Genomic DNA, 18,053 nt, shown 5'->3' on the forward strand with positions numbered 1-18,053 from the left:
TGTGATACCATCATAAAAGCAGCATTAAATTTATCCATGTTTGTTAATGGAGAACTTGAAGAAATTTACATTTCTTTGGAGGTCATGGAATTCCCCTGCCACCCTGACAAGACATACCTTTCTCTTTACAAACTTGTCCCAGTAGTTATTAGGAAAAGATCTGAAAAAGAAAATGAAAAAGATTTGCTTAACATCAAGGCAAGCACATCAAGAAACTTGGCAGTTTTCGAGTGTCTGGACCTATGATCTTTTTGGGTTTTGTCCTGTTCATTGAAGAATTCAAGACTTGATTGAAGTTCAGAGTCACCACAGGTCTACCAGATTTCTGATCTCACTTTGTGGTGAGTTCTCATCTGAAATACCTGAAGAGCTACTTTGCATTTTCTACTTCAAAATTATGGTTAAGAGCCAGGAAACACATGCAATCAAGCTTCATCAAATGCCCACTTTGGGCTTCCCTTGTGGCTCAGCTGGTAAAGAATCCACCCGCAATGCCGGACAACTGGATTTGATTCCTGGGTTGGGAAGACCCTCCTGGAGAAGGGAAGGGCTACCCACTCCAGTATTCTAGCCCGGAGAATTCCATGAACCGTATAGACCACGGGGTCACAAAGGGTCGGACACGACTGAGTGACTTTCACTTTCACCTCAAGTGCCTACTTTACAGCAGTAATTGGGGTAGGTGCTGCAGTCACAGTGGTGGGAAGTATGGACAAAGTCCCTAACTGTGAAGTTTACAGTCTGGAAATCCCCACTAGCTAATTACATGGGGGTTTTCCTAATGGCGTGTTCTTCTCCTCTCTTCTCCCTTCCAGCATAATTCCTGTGGGGTACAGCTTCCCCCTTCTCCAGGCATCAGATCCCTCTTTCCTTCGGAGATGGTGCCTACACCATCCAAACCTAAAGCCCACGAGGGAACTTCGTTCTTCTGCTAGGCAGCTTGTACCAGCTCCACTGCAAATAGCTTCTTATTGTTAGAGTCAAGAAAGAACTGTTACTTTCAGGTGTGTTGGCAGAAACCATTTAAAATATTTTGCTCCTATCCAGAAAGATTAAATCCTACCAGAGAGGTTCCATCTGAGTCTAGTTTGCAGCCAAGGAACCTCTGCCCTTGACATAAGCATTCTTACTTATGTCTTCCTTCATTTAAATCATTCTTGTTAGCTCTAGAACACAACAGACCCCTATTCTATAGAGGCCACCCAAGTTGGTGATGAGGAAGGGGGGCCACCCTCCGTCCACGGACCTTTCAGAAGAATAACCCTGAGCAAATGCCACCTCTCTCACAACAGGGTGGCAATCTTAAAAAAAATTTTTTTTTGGATATTTGAAACAGTCTTGCTTTTAAATGTCCAAATGATTCTTAAAAGCAAAAAACAAATGCTGGGCTTACAAAGTAAACTGCTAATAGATTTATCTATGGAAGATGGAAATAGTTATTTTGATTTTCTTCTTTGTCCATTTTTCTGCTACTTGGTATTTTTCATGTCCTATCTTTAGAACCTAAAATAAATAAAACAAAAATAAGCCACCCTTCCTCTAGCCACACTGATATCTCCTTTCTCTTAAATCTTATACAAGTTGTCTGTAACGTACAACTCAGCCTTGGCCACATTTTGGCATAAGTGGAGGATTCCACAAGTGATGTTGAAGGGCCAGTGACAGAAGGCTTTGGTCAAGCCCCTTTCACAGATGTGATCTTACTTTGATCTCAATATTCTTGTCCCCTGACTAGGCATGTAAACTCCTACAAGGTAGAAAGCACAATTCCACTTGGTAATATTCCTTTAAGTGAGGGGTAGGCAAAGAACCTTCAGAAGGGAAATGCATAAATAAGTGATACTTCTATATAGGAATGGTCAAGAAAAGTAACAAGAGGCTCAGTCTCTTAGAAATTAGCAAAATGCACAAGAAGATGCTATTACACACATCTATAATGCTATTTCCAGATTAGCAAAGTTATCTGAGGACAAGTGCTGACAAGGAGACAGAGAAGCAGGAACTCTCACAGGGTGCTGTTTTAATTTAAATGAGGATAAATATTTGCAGATCCTACTATTCAGCAAATTCGTCTCCTGGTCTCTAGTCTAGAGAAACTCTTTTACTTGTGCACCAGGTATAAATATATTCTTTAGAGTACTGTTTGTAACAGCCACTAGTTGAAAACAGCTGAAGTATCCACTGTCAGGAAAACAGCTAAATATACAAATATATACTCACCAAATGGAAAGTGCCACAGTTTTGAAAATGACCAGTTACAGCCACACACATCAACCTAGTTGAGTTCTTGAATGGGGTGCTAACAAATGATTCAAGTGACAGTACAATGCGTATAGTTTGATTCCATTTATATTAAGTTCAAAACTAGTTAACCTGAAACCACATGTTTAGGGACACATGCCTAAGTGGTAACACTATACACTAAAGCAAAACAATGAGTATCACTAAAATCAGGAGAGTGTCTAGCTGGGGTCTGGGGAGGACAGGGAGGGTAATATCTAAGACTTCAAAGTTTTCACTGATGTTCCAATTTTAAAGATTTGTAGTTCGTTTTATTGCTATACTTTAAAATAGACATGCATTCTATATCTTCTCCTACATGTATTTAACAACATAAAAATATGAAAGCTCTCTATGACATAACAGTTAACTTTAAAAAAGCAGGTTACAAAGTACTACATGTACAATGATACCATTATTGTGAAGAAAAAGGTTCACTGATTGAAATGTTTTCAAACAGCTGTTCTCCTTATACAATGCCTTTCCCTATGCATGGGTATTTCAGCCATTTCAAATAAATGTTAGCAACCATCCTTGTCGAAACAGTTTAGTGTGCTTGTCTCATTATCTCCTGAGGATAAATTGCTAGAAACTGCACTGTCTTTTTCCTGGGACTCTAAGGCCATATCATCCTGTGCCACAAACATAAGCATTAACTGATAAATGATCTGTCTTTGGTAAGCTTTCTGTAATTAATATTCAAAATTTTTGTACTATAATAATGAGGGCTCAGAAATTAGTCTTAGTAGTTTCCCTTAGTTTTAAGTGAGGAGATTGGCAGTGACCTACAGGCAGAGACATGCTTTTGATTTGCAGGCTCTCACCTTTTTTCCCCTAATAGTCAAGCCTTCCCTTACTAGGGACTATTTTACAAAGCTCAGCGGTGCCTTTGCAAAGCGGCGTCTCTCGATTTGCTTAACTAACTTTGGATAGGCAGCATTTTCTTCCCCCAAGAGTCAGGGCTGCTGCTTCTAGATGTACATATTTTATTGGTGCAGCCGTGTTTCAAAAGTTACCTTTGTTTATATACTCAGCCCTGCTGCTTTACTTTTCTTTCAGCACATTATCTTACAGGTCTCATTTTCCCTGTTGTGAATATACTGGCATTACAGCATCACCTTCGCTAGTGGTGACGGTCTTCTCTAAATTTTTACTGTGGTTAAAATATGTATAACTTTATAATCTTAATCATTTGACTATATTTCCTGTGTTGTACAGTATATTCTTATAGCTTATTTCACACCTAAACATTTTGACTTCTTACTCTCTTACCCCTCATTACCCCGCCCCCCTCTCCTCTCCCCACTGGAAATCACTGCTTGGTCCTTCTATCAGTGAGTCTGCTGCTTTTTTTGTTATATTCACTAGTACGCTGTATTTTTTAGATTTCCACATATAAGTGATATCATACAGTATTTATCTTTCCCTGTCTGACTTATTGGTGACGGCCATTTTTTTGTTAAACAGTGGAGGGAAACGTACAGCCACGTGACATCCCGGGACTGTAGGAGGTCTATTAACAAAGAGGAAACTGAGGTTTATGGAACTTGATTCCCTTGCCCTAGGTCACAGAACCTAAGTCACAGAGCTGACTCAGTACTCTGCCTCTCTGCCTCCAGAATCAATGCCTTTTCCTACATTAGCAATTATACACATGCCCGCCAAGAAGGCAGGCTTAACGCCACAGGTCTTAACATCATCACCCAGACGATCCTATTTTAGCTGCCCATGGAGCTGCTTATTAAATTCTATTGGGAGGAGTTCTGGTATCCACTGGGCTATCTGTTTTAGGAGAAGACTTCTGAGACTGCTGTCACAGGACTGCTGTGCCATTTAGGGACTCTGAAGAAGCTGATCAGCTTGATCTCCAAACTCCTGGGCCAAGGAAACACTATAACTCAAACATGGAGAATTAGATTAAGTAGTATTGTGCTGGACTGTCTGGTGTTAATTAAATATGCTAAGCACCTTCTGATAATATCCTGTGTCTGCCATTAAATGCATAGCATACATACAACTGTTTGAGGAATAAGACGCTACTTTGTGAAAAGGCAGGGGAGAAAACAAGTCCCAGAAATCAAAGGAAGGCTTATATTAATCAATCTCCAGGGCTGCTGAAAAGGTATTATTTTATTTACAGTAGAAACTCCTTTTTCCTTTTTGGGGTTGGGGCAAAACTTACGGCGTGTTGATGACCAAGCGATCCCACTGCCCCTTGATGTCATCTTCAGAAGGCTGTTCAGTGATATACAGGCCATCAAACTCCAGCTTCCTGGCGATTTCTTTTTCTCTTTTGAATACGACCAAAGGGACCTAGGAGCAGGAAGACACTGTACTCAGAGCAGGCTTTCTAATGACAGCATCCTCTCCCATGCATATCTCACAAATGGGCCTTCCAGTGTCAGGGCAGCAATCTCTTTGCAGTGGGATTCTTAGGGTGCCTAGTTGTGGGTCCAAGGCTAAATAAATCACCTTTCACTCCTTTGGCTCATATACCTCCCTCTCCAGAGCTGATCTGATTTGGGCCAGCCTTCAAACAGCTGACAGTACTACAAACTGGACTTCCTGGCTTGTGCTGGTGAGAAGGCCATATGTAGATGAATCACAGGGCTGAATGAGTTACGTCTCCTAAAACTCTTTAGGCTGGAGGTTGACCAAGATTTAGAAGGGACAATAAACTGTTCTGGTTCAATCAACTACATTGAACAGCTGGAATAATATGGTAAAAGTTCCAACTACCTTCAATGGCTAGGACCATATTCTCATGTCTTTGAAACTTGGTTAGTGCAATATGGTTTAATAGAATGAGAGGACCCACTGGGCTCTGTATACAGTCTTTAGCTACTGAAGTTTTCTTCCTGATGTACCTTCTGAGAAGAGCTCCTGCCCGGCACATTTACTTGTTCTCCACCATTGCTTCCCATTCTCTTATAATTATGACTTTGCTTCTAGCCTAGAAATGGCGGCACATTTATAAAGACCTACCACAAAGGAGGTACGTACACAGGGAATACTGGGGAAATAACCCACTTGTCCCAACCATCACCAGACACACAAACTTTAGTTAGTAAGATCGGAGGATACCACTGGAATCTCAGGATATAAGAAGGCAGGATAGTCAAAGCTCCACAAGCCACAAAAGCTTAATTCAGATAGAGCCAGGGTGTCTCATCAGTTGGGAAGCTACTAGTTACTTGGCAACATCCCTGAGACCTTGGTCTCCAGACTGTTTTTGCCAATAATGCTTTCTCAGATCTCATGATCTCTCTATCCCTCACACTACTCCTCTATTTCCAAGACAAAAAGGCAAATTTTTGATAATGATTTGTAAAGAGTTACTGCTTACCCTTTTCTTCTCCTTTATTTTTAAAATTTATTTTATTGAAGTATAGTTGATTTACAATGTTACTTTCTGTTATATAACAAAGTGATTCATATATATATGTTTATACATATGCATATATATACATACACATACATACATTCTTTTTCATATTCTTTTCTATTACGCTTTATCACAGGACATTAAACACAGTCGCTGCTTATCCTTTTATTAAAACAAGGAAACAACACTGAGGAAATAAAGGACTCAGGATAGGAAGGTGGCAAAGGCTGATCATGAGCACTGCACAGTGCAGAATCAGTGACTGCTGTTGGTTCATGGATGATGTGGGAGGAGAAGCAGAGAAAGCCAAGAACTACATTCAGTACCCTGTGATAAACCATAACGGAAAAGAATATGAAAAAACGTGTGTATGTATGTGTGTGTGTGTGTATGTGTATATACATGAATGAATGTGAATATATTCATATATATGATTGAACATATGAATGAATCACACACACACACACACACACACACACATGAATGCATTACTTTGTTGTATACCAGAAACTAACACACTTCTTCCCCAAGGGTTCTGATTAGACTGAGTGCCTGGCAACTTACCTTTAGGCAGTAGTAGCCCACCACGCAGACTAAAGAGATGACGGTGTGGATGATGGCCAGGGCCCGCAGGGCTGGCGCCATGTACCCAGTGCTCTCCTGCAGGACAAAGAACACCACCGCCTCTTCCTCTTCCTCGTCACTGAAGGAATTCCACAGGTTTGCAACATCCTCTGTCTCTTCTTCTAAAGGTTCTTCGGTGACCTGGTCCAAGATACCCTCTTAGAAACATCAGAAAGACCTCTGCCCCTAGGCTCTCCCCATACATTTTATATTGCTGGCATTTGCTGTACAAATAGTAGTGACTCCATATTACCTGATGAGTGAATAAGGTTTTTAAGTACTTTATTCCAACAATATTTTTAAGAGACAAATCCTCGCTCTTGAAAACAAGCCCCAAACTTAAAAGTTAGGAACGTCTTACTACCTATTCTGCAATCCCTTTGTTGCAGGAGGTAATCTTTGAAACGCTATGGCCTGGGAGGAGACTTAAGACAAACACGTGTGCACAAGTGCACACATAGCACACACAAAACATTTCTGTTCTTTCTTAGAGGCTGTTAACGTCACAGCCGTCCTGACACAGTAACTCCCAGGTCAGCGCCTTTGAGGCTGTCACCCTGCAGGTCCCGCTCCCTGCTGGCTGTCTGCACCTGCCTGCCTGTCTGAATCACTTCAGTCTCAATGTGTTTAAAGCCAGGCTTCACCATGCCCTTCGACACAGTTCCATTTTTCTACCATGGGCAATAGCAAGCCATTCATTTGTCAAATGCAAGACTGATGTGGGTAAGAGCATGTTTTATAGAAATTAGATCTGTGGTTTTAAATAGGAAGGGAGAGAGGCAAGTGACAACAGGCAGTTAAAGACTATGTCAAGAATCCAGGACCTATGACATTCATTAATTCATTCTACAAACATTTATTATGCACCCACAGTGACAAGACTCACTTACCAATGTTTAAGATCTCCATTTATCTTGATGCGTCCCTCTCCTCCACATCCAGAAACCAACTTCTATTCATTCTTTCTTTGTAATAGTTCTAACATATGGGTCAGCTATCATGGCTGACTGTTACTTTTGTTCCTCACAGAAAGAACTGTAGTTATTATTCAGTTTGAAATACCTTATAGCTCCTAATATAGGGTCTAGCACATTGCAGACATCCAACAAATATCTGAAGAATTAAGTAACAACTAGAACAATCCTGAACGACTGAAATGGTACCCTAACTGGCTTCCCTTGCAACCTGTCTCCATTCCCCCCGTTGCTAAAGGCAGTATCCTTTTTTAAAAGCTAGTGTCTTAGAAATTTCCTTAGATATTAGAATGTTTGCTTAAATTAAGAGCATAACTCCTTTTACTTTTTTAAAAAAAGCATATAATCTATTCAGCAAATAGCCCCCAAATGAAGTATCACCTTGTAAAAGAGCAGGATGAAGTTGATAGCGAAGGCTACAAACAGAGCAAGGAACCTCAGGTTGTAGAAATTCCTGGCCAGGTAGTGCTGAAAAGAAAAGGACAAGCTGCAGTAGGAGAGTGCTGGCAGGGGAGGGACCTTCCCTCTCACACAGAGGGTCTTCTCAGAGGAGAGCTACACAGGGCTAGTCCTGCTCTTCTGTAACCACTCATCAAGGACAATCCTGGCCTTCTTACGACTTATTTGATGGGGGATAAAAAGTGATTTTTAAAAAACTGCTTAGAATGATGCTCAAGGGAACCCTGCTTAGTTTAAAGCTCAGGAAACCAAACACCTAAACATACCCTTAGCAAAGGTCTCAAATGCTGCTATGAAGGGTGTCTGTGTGTGTGTGTGCGCCTGCGTGTGAGTGCGTGTGTGTGTGTGTGCACTCCACAAAGGAAGTAGTCAATTTGGAAATTATGAGTGATCTAGTCCCACAAAAGAACCCTGCAGCTCCTACCCCAACTGGAGCCAGACTATGGCCGAGAGTCCTTGTCCTTTGAAAGTCACAGCCCAAGTTTCCCTGCCTCTCCCCATTCCCATGCCCAGTGGGAACACCAGCACTTGAGGACGAGAATGGCTGCTGCTTGCGGAGTGCTCACTCTCCGTGGAAAAGGCTCCCACCAGTGGTGCTGGGAGGGTGTGGTCCCAGCCTTTAGCAACTGGCCTCAATGGGCACTTTGCCAGAGAAAGGATATTACAAGCTGGGCTAAGGACCTGTGGAGTAACAGAGCTTTTTAGAACTAGTATGACAACCTACCACACCACAGGAATGTTCTTTCTGCATCCAAATGATCTCACTACTTCTGAAGTTTCTGACTGGTATGGGTCAAGTCCCCACAGGGCACACATACAGCTCTCCCTCCTGGAGAGAGCGCAGGGCATAGGAGCTAGAGTGCTTGCATTTCCCCTTTTCCTTTCCCTCTAACTGTGCCTCAGATGGTAAAGAATCTGCCTGCAATGCAGGAGACCTGGGTTTGATCCCTGGGTTGGAAGATCCCCTGGAGGAGGATCCTGGGGAGTTCCATAGACAGAGGAGCCTGACGGGCTACAGTCCATGGGGTCTCAAAGAGTCAGACATGACTGAGTGGCTAACATTTTTGCTTTCTCTTCCTTCCAACACAGAAGGGACAAGCAGGTAATCAAGAAGAGGCAAGGAAGAGGAATGAGAAAGATGAGGAAGCACAACTAATCAAATAGTGAAACAAAGGCAGTGGCCACCTCTCTGAGGTCTGCCCGCGCCAATGCCTGCACCTGAGTGGGACAGGGGCAGAGTGCTTACCAGCAACTTGGTCTGATAGATTTCCAGCCCTTTAAAGAAATTGGCCATGAAGGCTTCAGGCTTCTCAACCTTCTGGCCACATCGTCGCTTCTTCCTTTTGGTCACGTCTGCCCACAGGGCCTCGGCCTGCTCTTCTTCTTTGGCTGTGTCCTCTTTCTCCCCATCTTCCATGCTGCAGGAATGACAATGCCACTCAGCACAGAGGGCAGAGGGAGGCCTGACCCTGACAGGGGGACTAAAGAGAAATCTGGGCTGAGAGGGTGGGAGACACATTATTCCCTGAGCCCGGGAATCTCAGGTCTTGATTTTCTGCTTTGATGAGTCATGGTCACAGGTGTGCATATAAATTTAGTAGTCTTCTGGAAATTTGCCTTATCAAAATTTTTCCCCTTCAGAAATGCTGTCCTTTATTTTCTAAGCTTTCATGAGAATTGCCAATAGTACCTATTTCAAGTTTGTGTTAGGAATTAAATGAAGTATCGCATAAAAGAACTTAGCAAAAGGCCTGGTGTGTAGCAGTTATTCAGTAATTACTATCAATAGATAGCACCATCATCAACATTATATGAAGTTGCTAAGTGTGAGTGTTTGATCATTTGCTTGGTCAGACGGTGAAACCCTGATCTACTATTTGGACTGTGAAGTGAACACAATTATTAGAATGTGTTTATTGTCTAGCTGGGGTAAAAAAAAATGTATCCACCCATGAAAAGATGATCAACATCATTAATCGTCAGGGAAATACAAATCGAAACCACAATGAGCTATTATCTCACACCTGTCAGAATGGCTATCATCAAAAAGAACAGAAATAAATGTTGTTGAGGATGCGGAGAAAAGGGAACCCCTGTGCACTGTTGGTGGGAATGTAAATTGGTGCAGCCACTATGGAAAACAGTATGGAGATTCCTCAAAACACTAAAAAGAGAGCTACCATATGATCCAGCAATCCCACTCCTGGGTATATATCCAAAGAAAACAAAAATAATAATTCTAAAAGATATATGCATCCCAATGTTCACTGCAGCACTATTTACAATAGCCAAGATATGGAAGCAACTGAAGTGATAAGTAGAGGAATGAATAAACACACACACACACACACACACACACACACAATGGAATATCACTCGGTCACAAAAAAGGAAAAAAGAAATGTTCCAAAGCTTGCACAATATCTGTTCCTTTTGTTAATAGAACTCAAGCTTTCTATGTACCATAGCCACAGAATAGTAGATAATATTGAGAATTATCGATCGTAGCAATTAGAATAGCTACCAAGAACTTACTCTGCCTTCTCAGACTCTATTTTTCCTTCTGCTTCATGAGCTGCTTTCATTTCTGCTGCCTAGACAAAAATAACAATCAGTTAAACTTTCCTCAAATAAATATGTTCATGATGATGAACCATATCACCAGCCACTGTGCCTGGTCAGAAATCCCAATGGCTCTCTCTTTTTATGCTTTGGCAGTTCTCCGGATCACAGAACATAAGTGTCCCGCTATGCATTACATGGCTCTGGAGAGATCAAAGATTTCAGGGTTGAAAATATCCCTGCTATTAGTCAATCTAAAGAGAAAACTTGTGCTAGGACATTGCCTGAGCCCTGTGGCAGTGGTCCCACTGCTCCACAGGGTCAGGGAGAGATGGAACACAAGTCACGGTAGGTCTAATCCAGAACCCGCTTCCATCAGACAGCACCCCTGCCCTGTCTTCAGTCCTCTGCCACTACCCCACCCTCTCTGATGGATGCCTGTGGCACTGAGAATAAAATTCAAGCTCCTACGTGTGCTAAGCTGTTTCAGTCATGTTCAACTCTGTGACCCTATGGACTGTAGCCCACCAAACTCCTCTGTCCGTAGGATTCTCCAGGCAAGAATACTGGAGTGGGTTGCCATGTCTTCCTCCGGGGGATCTTCCCAACCCAGGGATCGAACCCATGGGTCCTGCATTGCAGGCAGATTCTCTACTGCTGAGCCATCAGGGAAGCTCTCAAGTTCCACATTAAGGCCTTTAAAGCCATTATGATTATGGCCTTTCTCTCTATCTTCATCTTGTACCATCTGACTCATTTCCAACACAAACACCCAGACCTCCTTTTCTTTCCTGAGACATGCTTCCCTGTACCACAACCTTAGCACAAGCCATATCCGCTGCCTGGAATATGACTGTCCTGATTTTTGATGTGTCTGCCATTCTTCAGGACTTGGTTCAGATGACACATTTTCAGATGCACCTTGAGCATCCTATTTATAGTAGGGCCCATAATCACTCTGTAACACACAATCTTGTTCATTCATTTCAGCATGTGCTCCAAATGGTAATTATTTATTTGCTGTTGTCTTCCACTAGAAGTTAAGCTCCATGAAAGCAAAACTGTTGTCTCTCTTATTAACCAGTGTGTTCCCATATCCCAGGAATACAGCCTGGCATATAGCAGGCCTCGAATGAGTCCCTGTTATGTTTCAAACTCTGCTCTAATCCCTGGGTTACACCAGGGAGCAAAAGAGAGTAAATCAAGTAATACTTTCAGAATGTTTATGATTCTGAAGCTTCCTTTCTTGTTGTTCCACACCTCTCCTACACATCTCCATAGCACTGATGGTCCTCCTTCTTAATATTCTCCATGCTTGTACTGACTTGTCCAATGCCAACCTTTTTCACTAAATCACAGGAACAATGCATTTCTCATTTACCATTGTATTCCCAGAGCCTAAAACAGTGATAAGTGTACATCAACTATTTGGTAAACAGTAATATAGTTCATGAATAAAGGCTGTCTTTGGGCTCTGATCTCTTCACACTTCGCTCCATACTCTACTACTGCTAGAATGATGCTGTGAGTTGGATACTGCAACATCCAGAACTTTCGATGGCCAAAGGGCTCTGAATTCTTGCTATCTTATTCACTCAATCTAGTTCACCAACTCAAAGTCCAAATTGGATAGTGGGGGCAGCACAAGGATGAAAATGTCCCCAGCATGACAAAACTACTGGGCCCTGTGTAAACTGTATGCTAACATCTGGATCCTTCAGGAGACCGCAGACATATGACCTTATCAGAAAGGGCTCCTTTTATGGTGTACCTGGTTTTCTACTCTTTCAGTTACTGAATGAACCTGTGCGCCTTGCAAACTAACCTAATAAAAGGTGTGGAAGCAAGCGGCAGGTCATGGATCACCCTGTTTGAACTCTTACAATGTAAACTGGAAGACCATTCAGCAACTAGACATTGAGACAACCATCTAAGTCTCTTCTCTTCAGACACGACAAAGCTGGCATTATCAGATTAGGGTCATCAGGGAAGAGCTGGTGTCTAATACACTATCTGCTCCTAAAGAACTGGTATCAGTATTGACTGCAAGGTAGAGTGGCAAGTCGTTTTCTGGGGATAAAGAAAGGTGATATAAACAAGTCATGTGCTTACCTGTGCTTTCCTTTTCTTCCGGACAGTACTCTCTAAGGTAGGGGGTTCGTCTTTGCCAATAATCTCAGAAAGGTCACCCAAACCCACTTCGGGCCCATACTTTAAGCCACTTTCTTTCTTTGGGTGGAGTCCAAAGAGGTCTGACATGATGTCCGCATCTCCCTTCTCCCCCTTTACGAAGTGCGCAAGTTCCGTGGTGATGCCCGGCTCTGGCACTTCTGCCCTCTCAGCTTCCACCGCATCATCGTGGATGCCAAACTGGGTTGGGTCAGGCATGTCGCCCAGGATCTTGGTGACTCTTATATTCTTTGCCCCTTCTATGAGTCCCCCTCCGAACACTGTGCCCCAGAGGACCTGAACGATCCCTCCCACTATAGTGAAGAGCAAGCGGAAGAGCCCCACGAACAACGTCCAGAAGAAAGAGAAGAGCAGCTTCACCAGCTCCTTGAAGGTCATCTTCTTCACCTTCCTGTACTGCTTCCTGAGGTTCTTCAGGGTGGCCCTCTTCAGAAAGTTGGCCACGCTTCTCTTCGCTGAGGCGCAAGCCATCGCAAATGCAGAGGCACACTCCAAAGACTTCTCCTCCTCCTCCTCCTCGCCCTCCACTTCCAACACGTACGAAGAGTCTCCCTCTTCCTCCTCCTCCTCGTCTGGCCTGTCGGCTGAGTCAGATTCCGAGATCTGCGATGCTAACTGCATCTCGAAGATGGTGTCCTCACAGAAGTTCACGAACAGCTCCATCTTCTCTTGCTCCCCGCCTTCATTGACAACGTCAAAGATGAACTGTCGCTTAGACTCCTTCACCTGGGGCTTCTCCCACTGAGTTCGGCTGGACTCACTGATCTCAAAATAAACACGCTCAATTTTCTTGGCCCCGCCCATGATCTCAATGCGTCCCAGGTATGGTTCGAAGTAATTGAGTACACTTTCTGCTGGGTCCAACAGACACTTCAGGCGAGAATCGTTTGGCATATGCTCAGAGAGGTTTGTCAATAACACTGCCACATTAAACCCTATGTCCTTGGCTGGCTCATGGAACCGGTCCACAAAATCGATGTAATTAAACATGTCATTTTCATCAGCTTCTGCGCACGAAAGGAGAAAGTCTATCTCCGACTGTGTGTACTGCTTTTGCCCTTCCATGGCCTTCTGGAATTCCTTTTTGGAAATGATTCCTTTCCCGTCGGGGTCATATTCTTTGAAGGTGTCTGAGCTGGTTAAGTCTTTAAGTTTCAAGAACATGTCAAAGAATTTCAAGATCATTTCTACATTGGTAGATGACTCTACCAGTGTGTCAACCATCTGCTTGCCAATGGTTCCATTTACCACATTCCCTGTGAGGCAGGTTCAAAAAGACACACAGATACATAAATAAACCCAAGTCATCATGGAACTGGTCAGGCAGATATTTTTAGAAGACTTCTATCCCAAATTGGTCAGCTATTTTTCTGACCATGATGATCTGGAAATGGGCAGGAGGGAGCAGCAAGCCATAAAGACTATACCACTAGGAGCCAAGGGGAAAGAAACACAGGGAAGGAGGAGACGGCCAGGCCAGTGCCTTTTACCTGGCCTGGGGCCTGGAGAGTGGCTTTGTTATCAGATTATCAGGGACACATAGGGATAAGTGGTGCCCCTCTAATCCCCTTAGACCTAGGAGGGTGCCCAACTAGATGGCTGGCATACACACTGGCAGCCAGATGTATTGAAAAGCAATGGGGAGAGGAGAGGATAGGGAAGAGCAAAGCTTGGAGGTTTTCCCCAGTTCATTCTGGCTTTCCTATTGATACAAAATGAGTTGGTTTCAGGCTTTGTCCATCAGGCCATGTGCCCCTCACTCATTTTCTTTTGTTTGTTTCTGAAAATTTGGTTTTCTAACCAATGTCATCTGGCATCAATGACCTGCCAGAAGGATACTCTGCGTGATTAGTACGGTTAGTGCTCAGACCAATGACAGTCGTGTGAATGCCTAGTTATACCAAACAGCCCAACCTTCCAGGAGGGACAGAAGCATCACCACCATGTCCTGAAGGAGATCCAAGAGTTCCTTCAGCAGCTCGATCTGACTGGAATCCTAGAACAGAAACAGGAGATACCCCTGAGCTATCTGATCCCTCAGCAAAGTACAGGGCAGTGAGCAAGGAGAGCCTGCTCTGGGAAGGTCAGGTGAAGGCTGTGTCCATCTCCAGAATGAGCTCCCTTCTCATGGTGGATGCGGACATCTTAGCATCCTCTCTTTGTAGCATCAGGAGGCTCGCTGTTAACAGGGCTCATCCAGAAGAGTTCCTTTACAGTATTCCTTTTAGCACAACATTGTCAGATACACCAATTGTCCAAAACTACTGAACAACCCAATCCACCAAAGACCCATTAGGCATCTCTAGTAGCTTAGGTTGCCATTTTTCATACTGAAGAATTACCAGTGAGCTTTTGGGGAATACTATTGCAATCCAATTAAATTATCAAGGTTCCAATCACCAAATGGGTTCTCCTTTTTTGTTTAATTTAGGTTCTCTTGATTCTAATCGGTGGTGATCTGGGTACCATTCATCCCTTAAAATGTTGTATCATTGAGGCTATTCCTCCGGATGGTTTTGATACCAGTCTGTTTGGTTTTCATTTCAGCATGGCAGACAAGGGCATTGCCAAGTGGGCTCTGGGTCTGATACCTGTGTCACAGAAGGGAAACAACCCTTGGAAGGTCTGAGGTGGGGAATCTGAGGGTGAGATTAAATATATGGATTCTGGGCCACACTTCTTTTACAGACGCTATCTCACCAGGACACAGTTCTTTAGCTAGCCCTTCAGATTTCAGAAGGCTTTCCTCCCACCTTTTGAGAGTGTCACAGATATCCACAAAACATCACAGAAGTGTAGACTGTTAGAGCTAGAAGAGCCCTCTGAGGTCATCATCTAACTCCCAATATTTTCTAGATGATGAAAGTAAAAACCGGAAGGGGGAAGTGACTTCCTGGAAGACACCCATGAGGAGGTGGCAGGGTCAGGATTTTGTCTCTCGAGACTCTGCACCATGCTGCCCTGTGGGGTTGACACAGCAGTGGATGTATGACTGCCAAGCTGGCAGCCCTCCCAAGAACTCTCTCTTCCCATAAGGCCAGAGTCAAAAGGGGAAAAACGAAAGGGGTGAACAGCACATTCCAAAAGAGAGAGGCAGATGTGACAGCCTTGAAAATTTTAGGTGCACATTATTCACATGAATGCTGCCAGTGTGACTCTAATCAGCCTGAAACATATCATAAAGCTCTCCCGCATGTGTTGCCATGGAGAGAGGCGATCAGCTACTACAGACACTACATTTATTTGTTCGTAATAAATGCCCTGAGTGATTCCAATTCATCTTGCCAGAGAGATGGGGAGTGAGAAGGAAAGGCAGAGATGGGGAGGAGGGGCAGCAAAGGTTGAGAGAGAAGGGAGATGTGAATTAAAGACATGCAGACATTGGACAGATCGGACAAGGTGGTGGATCATGTTCATAAACTGTGAAACAGTGACAAGGAAGCACAAGGGATCAGCACCATAAAAAGCAACTGTTGAGGCAATGATGGAAAGGATTGGTGGGAGGTACACAAAGGAGGAAGCTGTGTTCATGCAAAAGCCTGTCTGGGACCCCCCAAGAGGTGTTCGTTCCCATCTCCCATTGAGGCCCTCGTTTTACAAATGAGATCTGATCTGCTTGGCTTTTCCAGGCAGTTGGTCAAGCAGCCACATCCACAGTGGGAAGACCAGGGGGTGGGGACTGACTAAGCATTTCACACCAATGACACATGGGGAATGGGGAACAGGCCACAGTACCTGGGAGAGTTTCATCTGCATGTTAGCAAACACATGGAGGAAGCCGACCACTGCATCCCACAGCCTGCTGTGAGCCAGGCTCTGCTGGTTCCCAATGCAGGGGCCCTGGGGAGAGGAGGACATTCTCGTTTCACTGAAGCATCACAAGCTGCTCTGAACTTGGCCTTAGCAAGGGCATCTGACATCAGCTCTTTCCAAAGGTCACATATCTTGTAGCTCAGTATTTTCCCAGGTTACTTATTTCTTCTCCCCCACCTCCACTGTGTGTGCCCCACCCCCCAACCCATCCTAAGATCCTATTTCGAGGAAAAGTCACTAGGAACTTCACAGTGTGGTGATTTTCAGAGATTTTCTTTAGCATTTGTTCTTATGTTAAAAAACATTATTTTAAAAGTAAATGCTCTGTTGCTAGGTTGCAGCAGATGAATGGATAAGAAAGCTGTGGTACATATACCCAATGGCATATTACTCAGCCATTAAAAAGAATACATTTGAGTCGGTTCTAATGAGGTGGATGAAACTGGACCCTATTATACCAAGTGAAGTAAGCCAGACAGAAAAACACCAATACAGTATACTAATGCATACATATGGAATTTAGAAAGATGGTGATGATAACCCTGTATGAGAGACAGCAAAAGAGACACAGATGTATAGAACAGTCTTTTGGACTCTGTGGGAGAGGGCGAGGGTGGGATGATTTGGGAGAATGGCATTGAAACATGTATAATATCATATATGAAACGAATTGCCAGTCCAGGTTCAATACTGGATGCTTGAGGCTGGTGCACTGGGACGAGCCAGAGGGATGGTACAGGGAGGGAGGGGGGTTCAGGAAGGGGAACACGTGTATAGCTCTGGTGGATTCATGTTGCTGTATGGCAAAACCAAAACAATATTGTAAAGTAATTAACCACCAATTAAAATAAATTAATTTATATTAAGAAATAAAAGTAAATGCTCTGGTTGAAACAGGGCTGAAGGATACTCCTGCCAACTCCAGGCCCCACCTTGGCCTAAGAGGAGTTCTGAGGAGCTCCAGGGTTCCAAGGAGCACAATTTGAAAACGAGGCCCATGTGTTTCCACTGTCTGCAGGCAAAGCTACTCATTAAATGTGATGGCCACATGGCTATTTACTCAAGTAAAAAATATTCTGAATTATGAATGTTAAACTACTCTTAGGATTTTCTTATCATTAACCTACATGTCAGGTATATCATGTCTATCTTTTCTGAAAGCCAAACAGGGATGACTTGATGACGACTCTGCATTTTCTATGTTAATAACCTTCCCTACTTTTGAAGATCATTATTGAACCACTGTTTCTTTTCTTTTTAAAAATAAATCATTTGGAATTCTTCTGAATGGAGAGTTGTCTGTTCTTATTTATTTAGCACTTATTTACATCAGTATAGGCTTCATGTATTCATTTTATGCTTTGGGTTTTAATTCAATATTACTTTATTTACATTATTTTGTAGCTCTAATTTTTCTAATTTTGGCCATTGGGAGCTCTTTCAGTTGGCTCCTGTATCCCTTTGACATACCTCCACCATTATTTTTTTAGCATTTTCTTGCACTATAGGATTCTCCAGGCTCATCTTGTATGTTTCTTGCTTTAGTTCTAGAATCAGCCATTTCTCTAAGAAGCCTTATTTCTTTTCAATGGAGAGTGGTATTAGGAACCAAGAACTAGGCTCTAGTTGTATTTGCTGCTACTGGGGTATCATTTTTTAAGTCCTCCTGGATGACAGAGCAGCAGAAATAGATGTGTTTTACTAATCCATGTATATACATATATCCATAAATATTTCCATATGTAACCATTTATATCTATGTTAAG

The 18,053-nt window shown here is 43.1% G+C and overlaps 1 protein-coding gene across 9 annotated transcripts in view; it reads right to left on the reverse strand.

The window, feature by feature from the left end:
• RYR3 (ryanodine receptor 3) overlaps positions 1-18,053 on the reverse strand; it is a 575,944-nt gene that overhangs the window by 14,731 nt on the left and 543,160 nt on the right. For 7 of the 9 annotated variants that reach the window (XM_069595972.1, XM_069595974.1, XM_069595971.1 and 4 more), the window contains 9 exons: positions 16,210-16,314; positions 14,389-14,470; positions 12,397-13,730; positions 10,258-10,316; positions 8,969-9,140; positions 7,645-7,731; positions 6,230-6,430; positions 4,463-4,593; positions 118-160 (listed from right to left, as the gene is read on the reverse strand). In XM_069595972.1, coding sequence (XP_069452073.1) covers positions 118-160; positions 4,463-4,593; positions 6,230-6,430; positions 7,645-7,731; positions 8,969-9,140; positions 10,258-10,316; positions 12,397-13,730; positions 14,389-14,470; positions 16,210-16,314 — 2,214 coding nt within the window. The remainder of the gene's footprint in view (positions 1-117; positions 161-4,462; positions 4,594-6,229; positions 6,431-7,644; positions 7,732-8,968; positions 9,141-10,257; positions 10,317-12,396; positions 13,731-14,388; positions 14,471-16,209; positions 16,315-18,053) is intronic. The other 2 variants (XM_069595977.1, XM_069595976.1) reach the window with 1 other exon arrangement.

This window comes from Ovis canadensis, chromosome 7 (assembly GCF_042477335.2).
Source record: "Ovis canadensis isolate MfBH-ARS-UI-01 breed Bighorn chromosome 7, ARS-UI_OviCan_v2, whole genome shotgun sequence".
NCBI classification, from domain to species: domain Eukaryota; kingdom Metazoa; phylum Chordata; class Mammalia; order Artiodactyla; family Bovidae; genus Ovis; species Ovis canadensis.